Genomic DNA, 16925 nt, shown 5'->3' with positions numbered 1-16925 from the left:
ACTTCACTTCACTTTGTAAGGCCCCAAGGAGTTCCTTGTGTGGGTCAGACTTGACCATGTGATTAAAGCAGCCACAAAGTTTTGGCCATGGGAGAGCTGCCTGGTAAGCAGTCTTCTCCATCCTCACGTGCCAGCCTACATGCACTCCCCCCTGCACCCACGGCTGCACCCCTTGTCAGCAGTTTCCAGGACAGCACCAAGCAGCTCTGGGCTGGCCATCCCCTCCTTGTTCCCTTCATGCTACAGATGACACCAAAAGGTAAGAAACAGGTTTCCAGGTTGACGGTGTTACAGCAGTGCAAGAACCTATGGAGAACTTTGCCTCATCTAATACAGGCTGTGCTTTGAAACCCATTAGGCAGCTGGCTGCTTTTTCATGTTTACGGTGCTTTTAAGACTTGTTTTTAATTGAAAAGTATTTCTCCAAAGATTTTTAAAAAACAACCCAAAAAACATCAAAAAAAAAATAAAATGAGAAACTGCAGTTCATCATCTGCAATGTGGCTGCTGCCTTAGACTTTAAACTGGTTTAGAAACTTCAGCGCACTTAACTCGGTGACCTCGTCACCCCAAAACAACACCAGAGAATGAGCTTTTGTACCTGTGCTTTTTATACTAAATCATTCACCAACTACTTTTTTTGTCCTACCCTGGTAGGTTTTTGAAATATCAATAGACCGCTGTGCATAAAGTTTAAGCTAATAATTCTACTGGTAACAATGAGGATGACAATTTTTCCTCTCTCCCTATTAAAAGCAGCCTTTATCACGTGAAGCTGGGCACAGGTACTTTCACAAAAAAGGTATTTTATTATTCTTAGCAATATTCACCTTGAAGGAATATGAGGAAAGCATACACTTTTTACAGACAATATATAAACATGTTGTACATAATTAACAATAACTTAGTTCACTAATCCAAAAATAAGCAAAATAAAAATTAAAATAAAAACAGAAAATACTGAAGAATTTTTTTATGCTGATACAAGTACAAAATAATTTAAATCTTGACTGCCGTTGTCTATGCTGCAGTGACTGACAATATATTGCACTTTGTCAACTGTATCAGTAATCCCTGTCTTCCACCCACATCCCTTCCCCACCCCCCTGCCCAAATTCTACAGAAATTTGAGTTGGGTACAAATAATGTACAACTGTACCATTGTAAAAGGTAAAGAGTAAAAAGGACCCAATTTTTTTACTTCAGTAGATTAAAAATTCTTACGGTTTCTCCCAACCAATTTAGTTTCCCGTTTATTTCCACTTCATTACAAAGTGCACCTATATGCCTACACAGACCAGAAAAAGGAGGAAAGCACGATTTTCGTGGCTGCTTGGTTCTTAATTCATTATCAAATATTTGAATTACATGTTTAAAAAATATTAACGTACATCCATTTTTGTTTCATTGTGGTTTTTTTCTTCAAAGCAGGACTTTTGCAGTAAAGATACAATTGGCTTGATCAAAAAAAAAAAAAAAAAAAAGAAAAACTCCAGCAACAAAAAAGTTAAAAATTAAAAAAAAAGAAATTAAAAGCTTGTCACAGAGTTAAGCTTACGTGGTTTACATTATCAAACCCCTCTGTTCATCGGGGCATTTTCATCAGAAGTATAGCTAAATATGTACATTGTATGTTATACTGGAGCTTGTGTTCACGAGAGGCATCAGATCATAACAATCAATAGAATACACTTCACATTGGCAATAGCTTTGTTTTCGGTCATTTACGTACAATATGGTTTAATAATGGGAGATTTAAATTTTTTCCTTTTTTTGTGGTTTTTTTTCTTTTTTCATACAAAATACGCTACGGAAAACGGACGTTCCCCTTGGAACGATCGATGCTTTCCCTCGTCTCATCAGCTGTCGCTGTGTCTGGGATTTGACGGATGTGTGAAGCTCAAACTGATTGTCTCTCTCTTTCCCCTCTCCAGTGATCTCAACCTCATTTCTGCCCTTCCTCCCTGTGAAGTCCACCGGGGCCTGGATGCCTGAGACAGCACACGCGCTGGCTGGCTGCATGTGGACGTGGTGGCCACGCTGCCGTGTAAGTTTACCCAAGCAGCTAATCTGCATTTTAAGCGACAGCTGCCAACACAACAGAACAAAATGCTCTCAACCTCTGAAGTCTGTGAGTTGGATGTTTTTATGCCCTGTGATAGTTTTTGCTGCGCTAGAAGTTAGCTGTGACACAGTTGATAAATGCCTGTAGCTCACCCCTCGCTAGTGCAGGATTGCCTTCCAGAGAGTTTTTTCCCAACAGTTTGTCTGATGTAGCTGTCTCTTTTGAGGAATAATAGTGTAGTTGGGAGGGGGGGCTGTTTTTTTAAAATAAATCTTTCATGTTAGGGAAAAGAATGAAGAAATTGTGTCAAAATAATCACACATCTTGGGCACATTAAAATCCTGTATTACGGCTACATTTTTGCTTTGTTCCACTCCCCCCCCCCCCACCCCAGCCTTTTCTCTCTTCTTAGCAGATATTTTGGTATGTAAGATAGATGGAGCTAATCCAAGGGGGCTGTTGAATATATTCCCCCCTCTCCCCCTCATTTTGAAGGCAGGTTTTCTTACCGGGTAGCCATTGCAAACAATAGCACAAAAACATGTAATCAGAGGGTTGAGGCTTTTTGTGGAAAACAAGAGCAAAATAAATATGACTTTGTGTCTGATTTCATTTTAAAAATCACATTTTTATAAAGATGTCCTTTTCTTTTCTTTTTTTTTTTTTTTTCTCCATTTTTTTCCCATCCCAAACAAAGTCCGTGATAGAAATCCAGCACGTCTGGCTTCCAGTGAGCCGATTCCATCCTGGGAGGCTGCTTATATCTCTTTACAATATTCACAGTAATAACAAAGAGAGAAAGGAAAGCCAGTTCCAAGCCTTTTCCTTCAGCTTCTGCCACCTTTTGCTTCCTGCTGGACCAATAACTATCGAACAGGTGAGTTCTTTTTCCTTATACCTGAGGGGGCAAAGTGCATTACAGGCACCACTACACGTTTCTGCAGAAGACCCATCATTTGCAAGGTTTTAGTCCAGCATTAAGAGTTAAACCACATGGGAGCAAAGATCCCCTTTTGCCATCCCTACATCCTCCTCTTGGCAGAACATTTCCTTACTTGGTGTCATCTTAGGCAAAGACTCATGTTCTTAATCTCTGCGTGGGTCTCTTGGTCATCAGGTTTTATCCCATGGCTGTAACCATGCTGGATGGGTGTGGATGTCCAAATGAGATGCTGGAAGATGGGTGGATGGGGGTAGGTGTTGGTAGGATGTGTCCAGAGTGGCTGAAAGGTGGCAAATGCCCCATGGGCGCCATGTGACTAGCAAGGGCAGCAGCACTGAAGGGAGACGATTTCTCCTGCATGCACTTGGACAGTTCCTCAAAACACTCGGAGCCTTTCTTGCTTTTCTTTGATTTGTTGGACATTTTCCTATTCCTGGTCTGAATTCCTTCCTTTTTCATGGTCAGAGGCCTGTTCACCTGCAAGAAATGAGAAAATCAGGCTCATGCAGACAAAATGACCTTATTGTGCAAAAATGAAAATATTTGGACAGCCCCCATGTGTTTTTCCTGGATGGAGACCTTTTTCTGGCCAAAAAAAATGGTGTTTCTCTCTGCAGAACTTGTTTATATTGATTTGTTTAATAAAACCACATACAAAAAACCCCTAGACATGAAAAACAAATTGAACTGAGTTTGGCAGCTGATGACTCTCTTTCCCGTAGGCTTACCCTCAGTCCTCATTCATTTCCTAATAGAAGAGATCAGCTAGGAGGCACACGTTGACCCAAATTCAGTCCTAAGACATGAGCAATCTTGTACCAATAACCTCTGTTACTTAGAGTTCTAAATAACGTTCCAGCATGATCAAGTGATGCCTGCTGAGAATTTCTTTAAAAAAAAAATATAATAAAACAAAGCCTTAGATATAATTATTTTGAAAAAAAAAAGAATCAATAAAATGCCCCATCGGGATTAATTTTGCACAGAGCGCATTCCAAATGGCCTCTCTGTTTCTGAAGGGAAACAGCACACAAAACATACTTAGTTAAAACCAAGTGTGGTAGCTCTGTTTTGCCTGATTTGCCCAAGCGTTAGAAGCCAAGCTAATACATTGTAATGTCGCTGAACTTAGCATCACTATGCCGACAAAGAATGGCTGTCACTTCCCAGGGGAACCTTAGAGACGGGGGAAGGAATAAAACAACAACCAAAACCCTGAAACCAATAAAAGCTTAGTGTACACCATGCAGTTAAGACATCAATCCCAGCTAGGCAAGCAGCGACACATGAGATGAGTAAATACTCACATTGTGCAATTTATAGTAGAGTCCACAGGCATTACAAACTGGGTCCCCGTTTGCATTACGTCGCCATAAGGTCGTGGTGGTTGTCTGACAGTTGGCACAACAAGTCCCTGCTCTCCTAGCCGCTGACTAACCAAAAGAAAAAGAAAATTAAAAATGTATCGGCAGGAGGAAGGAGATCATGAGAAAGGTCAAGTTGGATTCAATATTTAGGTTGGGGAGAACTAGTTACTAAGATTTTATAGAGCATCAGGGCTGAAGGAAAGCTCCTGTCAGTTATACATTTTGTGGACGTTAGGTTTTTGTTTAAATTTAAGTATTCTCCTATGCAGACTGCAGCATCAGGTCCCGTGGCACTGTGTGTGCAGGGGATATAGAGAGAAACAATGCATCTCTAACTCCACAAACAAAAATTTTAGAGGGGAAAACGACATCTGATTTGTTCAGGTTTTCCCTTTGCAGGATTCTAGAATGCGTCATAAAAATGCATTTGCCTTTTTTTTTTTTAAAAAAAATGATCGATTTAGTTTGTGCCAATGTTGGGACTGGGTTTGAAAAGAGGGAATGATCTTAAAGAATGTGATTTTTACCCCTACTCTGGCCCTTTAAAGATGGACACAAAAGAAAACCAGCCGCATTACTTAACTGGGTGCAGTATTTATCAGAGCCATCACTGAAAATTCAGTTTCCATTTACAAGTGAAAGGGAGAAAACAAAACCGGCTCCAACTTTCTTTAAATATTTAGCAAACCAAATTTCATGCCTTGCAGCAATGATTCTGCTGACCCGTCTGCTGCCTCTGTCCCTACTCAGTTCCTTGGCTGACAAGCCCTCAAACAACTGTCTTAAAAAAAAAAAAAAAAATCCACTACCCTTTCTAAAACTGTTGTTCTGCTGAAACCAAGGTGAGGGGAAAGAAGAATGTCCAAACATTCACCCACCTCCCAAAACAAGAACAGGAAAAGTAGAACAGCAGGCAGCCAGTAATTTCTGGATGGGCCCTTGTCTAGCAGACCCCACAATAATGCATTCTTTGTGCAAGCATGCCATCGTGTAGTGTCACGGACGGACTAATTGCACCCCATATTTTGGAAAATAATTTCGTATTAGAAAGCTTCAGCCCTGCCTCTGGAAGTGGTCAAAATACAGTCCATTTTGTGCAATTGGATTAATACTGACAACTCAATATTTTCTTTTCTTAAATTAGCAGAATTTACTTTCTAATGCGTATCAATCGTGGTAATTTCCCCGGGGCCTTGCTCCCTGGCTATTTGTGTGATTAGGCACAGAGAGCCATAGGGTGAAGCAGCAGCGAAGCTCACGTTAATCTCATGTTAAGCTCACGTTAATGTGCAGGGAATCTCCGTGAGCAGAGTCCCGGAGCGGTGGGTTTCCCAGACAAGAACTTTGTGTGCTTCCCTGCCTGCCGGCTCCGCTGTGGAGCTTGGTGCCCCTCGAAGCACAGACCGACCCAGCTCGTGAAAGAGGAGCACCGGGGTCTGTTCTCACTTGCTCCTGATTTACACCATGGCCCTCTGTAACTTTCCCAAAGCAGATGGGCGGCTCAGCAGCTTAAGGCAAGAATCAGGCCCTGGGAGACTCATATATTTCAGTCCCTTACTCGCCTGTGAGAACAGGCCAAAGGCAGAAAGAGAGGATACCCCCTACTGCAAGTACACTCATGCAACCCAAACACAATTAATGCCAGACTTCCAGACACTGACATTATTGATATGGTCACTTTGCTATTGCATGTCAGATGAACAAATTCCCAAAGATGGCCATCTCCTCTCCCCTGCAAACAAGCAAACTACAGTGGAAAAAAAGGGGCAATAAACAAAGCTGTAAATCAATTAAAACAAAACATTAAAACAACTAAACTAAAAGAAAATCTCTCTAATGCCCCCCCAAACCCCTCGCAGTGAGCTAAGCATAACAGTCTCCCAACACACTGGAAGGTGGAGACCTATGTTTGCATATTTGAGATGGCTTACTGATACTCAACTATGCTGCTTAACTCTATGGCCTGTCCCATTCAGACTGGAAAGCACTTGAGCCTGAGAGACGATAATGTTACACCGTTGTCTTAACATTTTTCTATATGTCAATCACTTTAGAAGGCAAGTCATTAAGAGGCTTGCATAGTTGAAATTCTGACTCACGACAGAAATCTTCTGTATCCCATCCCCGGGTTAGAGCAGTAATGCCAATTTTCTGCTCTCCAAAACCTCATTGAAACGTGCCCACGAATAGCTAAGAGACTTAGGCACCATAAATCACAAAGCTCAAAAAAAATATATTTATTATTCTTAGCATTTTACGCATTATTTGTGGAGTAGAGTGTATCAGAAATTTCAAAACAGCAGGCATGACTGGCAAGGCTTGCCTATAGAAACTCTCTAAAGCTTTTAGAGTCAGGAAACAGATACACAAAGTTTCCTTATCTTTAACGTACAGATATCCGGATAGGAAACTACTACCAGGAGCTTAGAAAGGACATTTTTTTTAAATCACTCAAATGAAAATACAAAGTATAGGTGACTCCATGGAAAAATAATAGTATTTTTTTTTTAAACAGTAGGGGATTGTCTGGGGAGGGAACCAATATTAATATTGCCAGAGAATATAAGAGTGAAAATTACTTCATGGCTTTTATACAAATAATTATTAAGTAGGGAGCAGTAGCTTTGACTCATCTGATTTGTTTTGCTTTTTGGAGCTGGAACTTTTTTTTAGTACACTGTAGAGGACATAACCCTTTCGCTCCCGCTATGTGCCCAAAACATCCCAAGAGGCCAAATAAATGAGGAATTAAATTAAAAGCTGTCATCCGAGGATAAATGGGGAGACGGTTACACGATATCCTGCATGTATTGTGAGCGGCAGGGAGGCTCGGGACAGAGGCGCGCTCGGCGGGCTGCGGCGGCGCGGTGGTCTGTGCCGGGGCTGCGGGTGGGGGAGATCTGCCCCGAGGCACAGCAGTGACCTCGGCGTGACTGACCCCCATGTACAGTACATCTCGGCTCCGCAGAGGGGCTGAGCAGAGATGAGACATGTTCGACTTGTGCCTGCGTGTGGTCCCGTTCCCTAATTTATCCCCAAACCCGGGAGAAACAGAGACACCTACCAGCCTTCGTTTAGGTTTAATGAGAGGTCGGTTTTGACCATTCATTTTGTGGTAGAGCCCGCAGGCGTTACACAGGTAATGCCCGGTGCCGTCTCTTCTCCAGAGAGGGGTGGCAGTTGCTCCACAGTTCACACACTCTCTGCCTTCTAAATGGAAACACGAAGAAACCGGATTTCTTTCTTTAAAAACAAATTCACAAAAGCTTTTTGCATTGTCCTTTAGGCATTTTCCAGAAGTCAAAACAGTGTGTTAATTCAAGCACAATCAGACAGCAGTGACATCTACAGCACATGCAGCAAGGAGCTCAGCGTTTCGAGAACGCACAGACTCCAGCGAGTATTTTCTGTCATGATCAAAAATAGGCAGCTCTCTCTGCAAGGTAAGAGTGACACTCTCATTGTGTCAGATGGAAGTTATCGTTTCAGTAACGAGAACTCCCTTAATCTGCGCTGGGCACCGCTCCCCTCCTGTATCTATTGCACTCGAGAGTTAGATCCTGTGTTCTTCTGCCACAAATACACACGTACACGTGTACACAAACACACACACACCTGCAAACACACAACACATTAAAGAGAGAGTCAAAGGAAGAGGTTTTCTAGAATTACATCTAAGCAAAAAGACCTCCCGTTCTGTGCTTTCCTTTTTGTTGCAAATGCTACAGGATGAGAAAATAAAGCCGAGCAGATTGGGAATGGATACAGAATGCCAAAGGCTCAGTTAGGATTTTGTTCTAAAGGCAGAAAAATGCTGTAAACGCTGATCTTTGAGAAAGTTCGGTTCCAGCAAGCACTCTGGAAATTACTGTAAAAAACAGACTTTCAGCTGTTTTCTGTTTCTGTGATTTTTCAACAGTACGGTTTGGATTTGGTAGGGAGCAGTTTACCTTATTACTGCTTCATTATTAGTTTTAGTAGCATAACGTGGGAAACACAGCATTGTAGAACGGCTCTATTAAAACGCAGCATCTAACTCCTGGGTACCTGTTTCTGCCTCAGGAAGCTCTCTGCTAAAAGTTCATTTGCCTCTGATGGTTCGAGGGCAGGTCTGCTTAATATAGAAATCTCTTTTAATATAGTTTATGCAAATCCTACAGTATTTAACTGGAGAGGAAATTCTTTTTGCTAATAACTGAAACAGGCCATGTTGAGTTCAGGGGGGGTTGTGTCTCCTTTAATCTAGGGAGTGGGTGGCTTTTAAACAACACAGTCTGCAGTGAAAAATGAGGGGAGCTCCGCGGCGCTGCATTTGTAGTTTTTGTCCCTCCTAGGGCAGGAAGCTGCAGGAGTCGTCGTGTCGTAGTCTTAGTTTTCCTACAAAAACACTGAGTGGTCACGAACTTTCCCCAGTTCCTTGCACAGGGGGCTCCCTTACAGAAAAAAAAAATGCGTAAAACAAACCAAACAAAGCTCCTTACTTCCCCCATCTAATAAAATCATCGGCAACTACAGGACAACAATTAAAAAGCTCCTCGAGACCCCTTTATCTTCAGAGACCTACGTCTTGGGTCTGTTTCCAAACTCGGGAGGCTCGGGCTGTTACTTGCCTTTACTTACTACTCTCTGCACTACTAAAAAAAATACATATACATAGTAGCAACTGCATTTAAATAATGGCAGGGGGAGAGTGTGTTTTTCCGCTCAGAGGAGCCATTTGAAACAGAGCTGATGAGCTTGTAAAATAGCTGATATTTTTGTTGCAAAAGTAAGAGATCACATTTCTAAATTATCGTCCACTTTAAAAATAAAAGCATGTGGTGTATTCATAAGCATAGATGTGCAATGATATATAAGAACACACACACAAAAGCATATATAGCCGTACATTTTCAAAGGGCTATCTAAATTCAATCCCAATATACGGTATTTCATTTCCTTCCATGGCTGAGGATGTTAAAGCAGGAAGGTTAGTAGAATTTACACAAATTGCCTTAATTCATCTGTCTAGTTGTAGAACTAATGTGATTTCAAACTGGGATTAAAACTTCGTCCATCACCTAATTTGTTGATTTAGGAATGCACTTTTAGGAAGAAACGCGGAGAAGGGTTGTGAACGCGGGGAAGGTCTGCAGTCGTTTGGGAACAGAGATACGTCTGGTTCGGGGGGGGGCGGGGGGCAAAGGAGTATTTTCTAGTTAAAGTTAGGCTGGAGTAGGTTAGCGATGACTGGACACTTCAGTCTTTCGCACTGGTATGTAAACTATATTTGAACTTTTGCTCCTGTAAAACGTGAAGGAAATAAGGCCCTCTGCGATTTGAAGGGGACCGGCCGGGTAAGTTTCGCTTTCATCCTGCGCTGGGGCCTGGGTTCGTGTTAATGGAGAGACGTGGAAATTATTGAGGGAGAAATACCTATCGCTGGGAAGTCACCACGTGTCATCTGGAGGGGTTTTACTGACTTGGGGGAGGCAGGGTTGGGCCTGAGCCCCTCGGGTGGCTGAGGCCAGCTTTTCTCCGAGGGAAACATTTTTTTTTCTCGTATAAATCCCTCTTTGTACAGCTTGATCGGCCAGCTCACACTGCACCGGTCCCTCGGCCCCATCTGAGTGCCCTGCGGACGGTGCCCGGTGGCTCAGGGGCGGCTATGGATGTGTCGGCACCCAGAGAAGCCTGGTACAAGCTCCATCTCCTAGTTTAAAAACCCAGAAAAGTGGGACCAAGCAGCCACCTGCCCCTCTGTCCCCAAGAGAGCTGACACAAGCACCCAGCCTCGCAGCAGCTTGCAACCTCATCCCCAAACAGCCAGCGAAGCCAACCACACCACACATGCACCCCCTGGCAGCACGGCCCTCACCTTGACCCTTCCACCCCTGGGGGTACAGCCGATACGTGACGGGACAGGCCACGGGGTGCAACACTTACCCGAACAGGATCTGGCCTTGCTTCGCGGCTTGGGGGTGAAGCTGGATGCGGGGCCCCCCAGGAAGCTGCCGGGGTGGAAGAGGCTGCTGCTGTAGTCGTGGGCGGCCGGCACGTAGGAAGGGTAGGTGGGGATGGGGTGGTGGGTGGAGGGCTGGGCCCCCATGCTGGTGAGGCTGCTTCTGAGCGGGCTGGCGCTCTCCATCTTCATCCCCTCCGACAGTGACACTTGGTACTTGATGCTGTCTTTGTCCTCCTGCCGAGCCCCGGCTGAGGACGAAGGAGAGGCAGCGCTGGTAGAGTTGGGGTCCGGGGATACTTCCTTGGGAGGGGTTGGGGGGAAGCCGAAGAGGTGGGAACCGGAGTGCGAGGCCGGGGTGAGAGAAGACACAGAGGCTGTGCTGGACGTGCTGCTGCCTGGGTACACCGAGATGGCCCCGGGCGCTCCGGCCGCCGAGGGGTGCAGGGGTGTCTTGGTGAACGGGCTGACCGTCCAGGGGTTGTGGTGATGGGCAGACAGTGCCGCCTTGCTGCTGTCCAGCCAGGGGATCCCAGGGCTGTGGATAAGGTGAGGCCGGCACATTTGACTCCCGGTCAGGCGGGCTGTAGGAACACAAGAGCGTTCGGGATCAGCGTGGGGCAGCTCAGCCCGGCGCGGCTCTGGGCAGTGCCCCGGTCTGCGGGCAGCCGGAGGGGAGCCGGGCACGGGGAGAGATTTCACAACCCTGAGGAGGGCAGCCAGACTGGCGCAACAGCCCCTTCGCTCTATCCCCTCCGAGGGAGATAACAGCCAGCCCAGCAAGAAAGAGCGAGGGGCAGCCGGAGGGGGACCCAGCCACCCGGGGCAGGAGTAGAGGCACCCCCTTTCCTCCCACCCCACCCCTGGGAATAAGCAGCAAACCCCCTTCTGCTCTGTCGTCCGAGCTGCTGCAACATGCTTTCTTCGGCTCCTACAAACACCCCCAAATAAAAATCCATCGCCGATTTGAATCGGTTTGTATTTTGCATCCGGGAAGTAGCCGCGTCTGAGAAGTTTTAGCCTGTGCGCACACTATTTCCCCTTCCTCTCTCAGCTCCCCCCTTTCTTTCCCTCCCCTCCTCCAGTCCTTGGTTATCTCTAGGGTTGAAGTCCACCCGTGCCTCACTTTCTATCCCCTTTTCTTAAATCTCCTTTCCTCCCGGCTCCGACACAGCGAGGCGGCCCCCGAGTGAAGCTCCTCTCCTCCGCGCAGGACAGCCGCCGGCCCGCACGGAGGGGCCCGGGGAGCGCAGGCGGAGGCGGGCGGGGAAGGGGCCGGGGGTGCAGAGGAGGGCAGCGGGGGCTCATTTACCGTGTGCCTGGCTGTAGGAGACCCTGGCCCGGGCATGGGCGGAATTGGCGTAGTAAGGGTTGCCCTGGGAATCCAGGTGGTTGAAGAAGACGTCGACTTCATCCGGAGGTAGGAGCTGCGCTGGTTCCATGTAGTTGTGAGCCAGTCCGGGATGGTGGCTCTCGGGGTGCTGCCCGTTGAGCACGGCGTGGTGGGCCATCCAGCGAGGCTGGTCCGTGGCCACCTCCATGGCCTCGGGCCTCCCCTCCCACCCAGCCCCGGACCTGGAGCGAGCGGCGCTCGGTGGTGGTGGGGGGGTGGTGCTGCTGGGAGGGGGGGGTGGCTTTTGGCGCTGCTGGTGGGTTTTAGGAGACGGAGTGGCTTTTCTTAAAAAGAAAACCGCCGGGTGACTGGAGTGCGCCCTCGGAAGGGGGGGGGAGGACCCCCGAAGTCAGCGTGTCCCTCTGTCAGCAGGCGGGTGGCAGAGGCAGGTCCGGGGGAGCGCCGGGGCAGCACCTGTATGGAGAGACGGGCGGGTGAGCGGCTCAGCAGCCCCGGGGTGCGCTGCCCGCAGGGCCGGCTCCCGGCCGGCTCGTTTTCCCAGCGGTAAATGGACGGGGAGGGGGAAGCGGAGCCCCTCCCCCCTTCCAAAAATATCCTCTCCCCCAAAGTCCTCGCCTTGCGCCCTCCCTGCTCATTGCCCCACAAAATAAACAGAGATCCCATTTCAAACTCTTTACCAAAAAAAAAAAAAGGCAAAAAGCTTCCTTTTTTTTTTCCCCCGCTCTCTCTACAAACGTCAACAGGAGTTTTTCCAGCTGGCTTCAAAAGAGGGGTGTAAAGGGAAGAACGGCAGATCTAATACAGCGTAGCTCTAGCAAGAACTCCGACTGACACAAAAGGAAAAGGAGGGGAGAAAGAGGGACGGGGGGAGAGAAGGAGAAGGGGGGGAGAAGGGTGTTTAGCGAAAGCAGTGAGTGCGCCCTGGCAGCACTTACCCGGCGCGGGAGGCAGGGTGCCTCGGTGGGGTGGGTGGCGATGGATGGCTGCTTGGAGGGTGCGAGTGCCGCGAAGAGGGGGAGGAAAAAAAAAAAAAAAAAAAAAAAGACGAGAAGGGGGGGAAAGCAGCGCGGGAGGACGAGAGGAGGCTGGATAGAGGGTGTTACTCAGATGGCAAAGCCGCTGCTCTGGCCGGCTCGGTCCCATCCCCGCGCATCCTATATGAGCGCTGGCGCCAGCTGGCCGCGGCGCCGCAGACGGGCCGGGGCGCGCAGGGCCGGCGGCCGGGCCAGCCAATCCCGCCGCCCCACACCGCCCCCAACCGCACCCCCGGCCCCAAACGGAGCCGGCCCGGGGCGGGGAGCGCGGCGCAGACCCCCTCCTCCGCCCCCCTTCCCCCGCCCGCAGCATCGTCGCCCGGCAGCGCCGTGGGGGCTTTCCCCGCCCGGGCGCTGCACGCCCCTGCGGGGCGGGGACGGCAAAATAGGGGGGTCCCGCCGGGGTGTGCGGGGATGCGGCGGGGGGGGGAGCCGGGGCGGGCGAGTGAGGACGAAGTGCGGGAAGAGCTCGGCGATCCGGCCGGCCCCGTCGGGTGCTGCCCGGCCGCGGAGCTGCGGCTCCCAGCGCCGCCGCCGGGATGCCCGGGGCTGGAGGGATGGAAATCGGAACCGGGGAGATAAATGCGCTAAAATCCCCTAAATCAGGCACAGCGGCGCGCAGCCGAGAGCAGGACAAACCCCACCGTGGTCGTTCCCATCACGTTAGTTTGAAATAACTGTCTGAATTGGGGGGGAAAAAAAAAAAAAAAAAAAAAAGAATTAAAAATAAATACGAGGCTCCGCGCCGGCCCCGGGGAGCCGGCATGGCGAGGAGGGCCCGGGCAGCGGGGCCGCTCCGACCAGCGCTGCCCTCCGTACCGCACCGGGCAGGCTGCGGGGCCGGGACGGACCCTGCCCGGCGCCCCGGCCTGCAGCGCTCGGGCCGGACCCGGCCTGGGGTTTGCTGGCGGTTGCGGCAGCAAACGGCCAGGCCCGGGGAGCCGAGCCGGGCCGGGGCAGAAGGGCGCCTGGGGACCGGCCACAGCCTCCTTGATATGGGGCTGCGGTGCCGCAACCCCGTTTTTTTCCCTTCTCTCCCTTTTTAAACAAACAAAAAACCCCAACCAAATACGAACACAGTTTTAATATTTGCAATTACTGGTGTGCTTTGGGCCGGGGAGGAGAGGCGCAGCCCGAATCAACAGGCGTTTTCTGAGGAGTTTGCGGCGTGGCTCGGCTGTAGCCGGGGCGCGGGTCGGGCTGTGTCACCCCCGAAGATGCAGATAAACCCGTTCGCTTTTGAGGCGAAAAATAATAATAATGGGAAAGTCACAACCAACCCCCTCAGAGCGCGGCCGGGCGCTGCTGCAGGTCCCGTTTCCCAGGCGCTCCCCTCCCATTCCTCAGCCGCTGCTTTTGGGGGAAAAGGGAAACGCTCGTCGTAACCCCTTAAACCGGGACGCTGGGCGAGGGAACTGCCCCCCGCCCGGGGAGCGGGGCAGGCGGAGAGCGGCCCCTGGGCCCGCCGGGCAGCGGCCGCGGCTCCAGTCCGACGGCGCGGCCGGTGCCGTGCGGGCTGTGCCGGGCCCCGCCGGGGGGATGGCGGCGGGGGAGCGGGGCGGCCCTGAGGATGCCGCTACTGCCGCTGCTGCCCCCGCCGCCGCCCCGCTCGGCGCTGCCCCGAGGGTCGCCCCCCCCGGCGGGCAGCGCTGGGGGCTGGGAGCCGGAGCCGGCCTCCCCCGGCCCGGCCGCCCCAGTCACTACGACGCCGAGACTCTGACGTCACCCGCCACTGCCAAATTCGCCAGGAAATGAACTTTTTTTTTTTTAAATAATAACAATAATAATAATAATGATGACGGTAATAATAATAAAACTCCCTTTCCTCGCTGCGGAGCCCGTCTGGCCAGAGCGACACGGGGCTCCCTCCCTCTTTCCCCACTACTACCCGTTGTCTCCCCCAAACCTCCCCCGAGAGGACCCCCCCCCAGCGCAGCCCCCCCAGCTCAGCCCGGCGGGGCGGGGAAGCAGGGAACGGGCTGGGGGCGCAGGAGGCTGAGGCAGGGGGAGCCGGCATTGCTCCCCCCTCTCCCCGCATCCTTTCCTCTGCCGGCCTCCTGCACCCAAAGCCCGGGTTGCCCCGCTCGCCCCCGGCCCCCTGCCCTCGGGGCTGCGCTGCGGCGCCGGGACCACGGCGCCCCTCGCCCCCTCCTGCCTCCAGGCGGGGGGGGGGTCGCAAGCGGCGGGCCGGGCGGCAGCTCCTCCGTCGGCTGCCGGGCGCGGAAGGGGCGGTGGAGCCGGCTTCTCCCGGGACGGGCTGGTTGGCCCGGGCAGGCCGGGGACAGGCGTTGGGCCGGGCTTGGTGGGATAGGGGGCCGGGGCTCGGGAGGGCAAGTGCCCCCCGCGCTGCGGAGCTGCCTGCCCGGGCGCCTTAGGCCGGAGGTGCCAGGGAGGAAAGGGAAACAAAGCAAAAAAAAAGAAAAAGGAAAGTTGAAAGGCAGAGAGAAGCAAGCGAGCTTTCTAAAAATCCGGCTTCTCCCTCCGCGTCCGAAGCGATTTTCTTTCTACATGCACCAAAACCTCCAACCAGAACCACACAAATATCCCCCCAAACTGGATTTTTTTTGTTGCTTGTTTTTTTTTAAAAAAACAAGGCGAATATAAAATAAAAGCAGGCGTTTGCAGGTAGGTTCCCCCGCGCCTCGCTCCACCGGCAGCCCGGAGCCGGGGCGCGCCGTGCCCGCGGGGTCCGTCCCGCTGCAGCCGGGCGGCGGTCAGCCCGGATCACCCCGGCCCCGCCGGCTCCGGCTCCCGGCCGGCGGCGAAGCCCAGCGCCTCGCTACGCCCTTTTAATTAATATGGATGTTTTAATTATTGCCCGGCTTGCCATCAGCACGGGGCCTGCGATTTTTTTTTTTTTTTGGGGGGGTGGGCTGTTTGTTTTAGGTAGGTGATAAAATCGCAGTTAACGAGCTGATAATTCGTTCGTGTTTGTTTTAAAAGACAAATTGTAAAGATTAATCAGGCGGCTTGATTTATGGCGAGGCAGACCCCGGCGCTGCCCGGCCAGGGCTCCCTGAAGCCCCCGTCTCGTGTTACCCGGGGGCCGGCAGGCCAAGCAAAACAAAAGGGGCGAGCGGGCAGCGGCGGCGGCTCCGGCCGCGCTGCCTCGGGCCGGGCCCCCGCCCCGGCGCCCGTCTCCCTCCTCGGGCCGGGGGTCCGGCTGTCCCCTCCCCGCCGCCGGGGTGCCGGCACTGCGCCCGGCGCCTGGCCTCCGCACCCAGCTCTCGCGTTCAGCATCCCCCTCCCCATTAAAACCCTTTGCAAAATAAATGAACCCCCGGCAGGGATGAACGGTTTCTGCTGATGGGAGCGGTTTAATTCCCGTGGTTGACCCGGGAGGTTTCCTAGCCAGCCGACTCGCAGGATTTTACTTTATTTTAATTTTATTTGTTTCCCCGCCGTATCCCGTCCCCGCTGCCTGCGTTTGGCAAACCGGCTGCCGGCTCCGGTCTCGGCCCGCTAAATGCCCCGGCGGCACGGCTGGGGTTTTTAATTGAATTAATTCACCCTTCGGGAACATCGGCAGCCCGCGCTGGCTGCTGGGGGCGAGCAGCTTAGCTCCGCTCCGCAGCCCGCTCACACGGCTCGGTAAGCAGCTCTCCCCTCGATTTTCTGCCAAGCCCCCGGGAGGGGTGGGGTTCCGTGCCCTGCTCCCTCACCCGCTCCTTGCAAACCCCGTTTGCTGCCTTCTTTCTCCCTTTTTCCTCCTTCTGTTTTTTCCCCGACACAACGGGCTCCGTTTTATTGACTTTATTTTGTTATTGCCGTTGCATTTTTTTTCTTTTTTAATAAGGGAGCTTTCCCAGATCTGGAAGCACAACTGGTTATTTTGATTGATTGACAAGTGATGTCATATCATTAAGGGAGGCGGGCGGGGGGGGGGGGGGGGGAGACGACAACATGTTTTAGCAACAGTTAGTAGTGCCATGTGATGGAGTTGACACCTATGCCCGGGCAGCAAGGCGAAGGCAGAAAAACAAATCCCCCGGCCGTGCACCCAGGCTGTTTATTTATACGCCGGAGTAGGGTTTCTTCCAATATATTTTCCTGATCCTGGTGCTTGGACCAAGCTAAAAAAAACTGTACCTGAACGAACGGGGCTGGGCTGGTGCGACCGCAGCCCCTGGGGCACTTTTCTCCAGACACCCCCTCTTTCCAGGGTGTCCCCAGTGGCCCCCCCAAGGGGCCAAGCTCCCTCCCGGTGAACGGAGACCCGGG

The 16925-nt window shown here is 51.2% G+C and overlaps 1 protein-coding gene across 2 annotated transcripts; it reads right to left on the bottom strand.

Annotated features, from left to right (window-relative positions):
• Positions 1-891: 891 nt before the first annotated feature.
• On the bottom strand, positions 892-12818 carry GATA2 (GATA binding protein 2). Of its 2 annotated transcripts, none has more exons than XM_068409476.1 (6): positions 12606-12818; positions 11629-12123; positions 10301-10900; positions 7440-7618; positions 4316-4441; positions 892-3485 (listed from the first exon to the last, which is right to left on the bottom strand). In XM_068409476.1, exons 2-6 carry the CDS (start codon positions 11855-11857, stop codon positions 3186-3188), a joined length of 1434 nt encoding a protein of 477 aa, XP_068265577.1. In that variant the 5' UTR covers positions 11858-12123; positions 12606-12818; the 3' UTR covers positions 892-3185. The 2 variants fall into 2 exon arrangements, with proteins under 2 accessions (XP_068265577.1, XP_068265578.1); XM_068409477.1 differs by having other exon boundaries at positions 7440-7585.
• Between the last annotated feature and the right edge of the window lie 4107 nt (positions 12819-16925).

This window comes from Nyctibius grandis, chromosome 10, assembly GCF_013368605.1.
Source record: "Nyctibius grandis isolate bNycGra1 chromosome 10, bNycGra1.pri, whole genome shotgun sequence".
Classification (NCBI taxonomy): Eukaryota; Metazoa; Chordata; class Aves; order Nyctibiiformes; family Nyctibiidae; genus Nyctibius; species Nyctibius grandis.
Note: the sequence above shows the minus strand (reverse complement) of the source record. Positions and strands in the feature narration are given on the sequence as shown.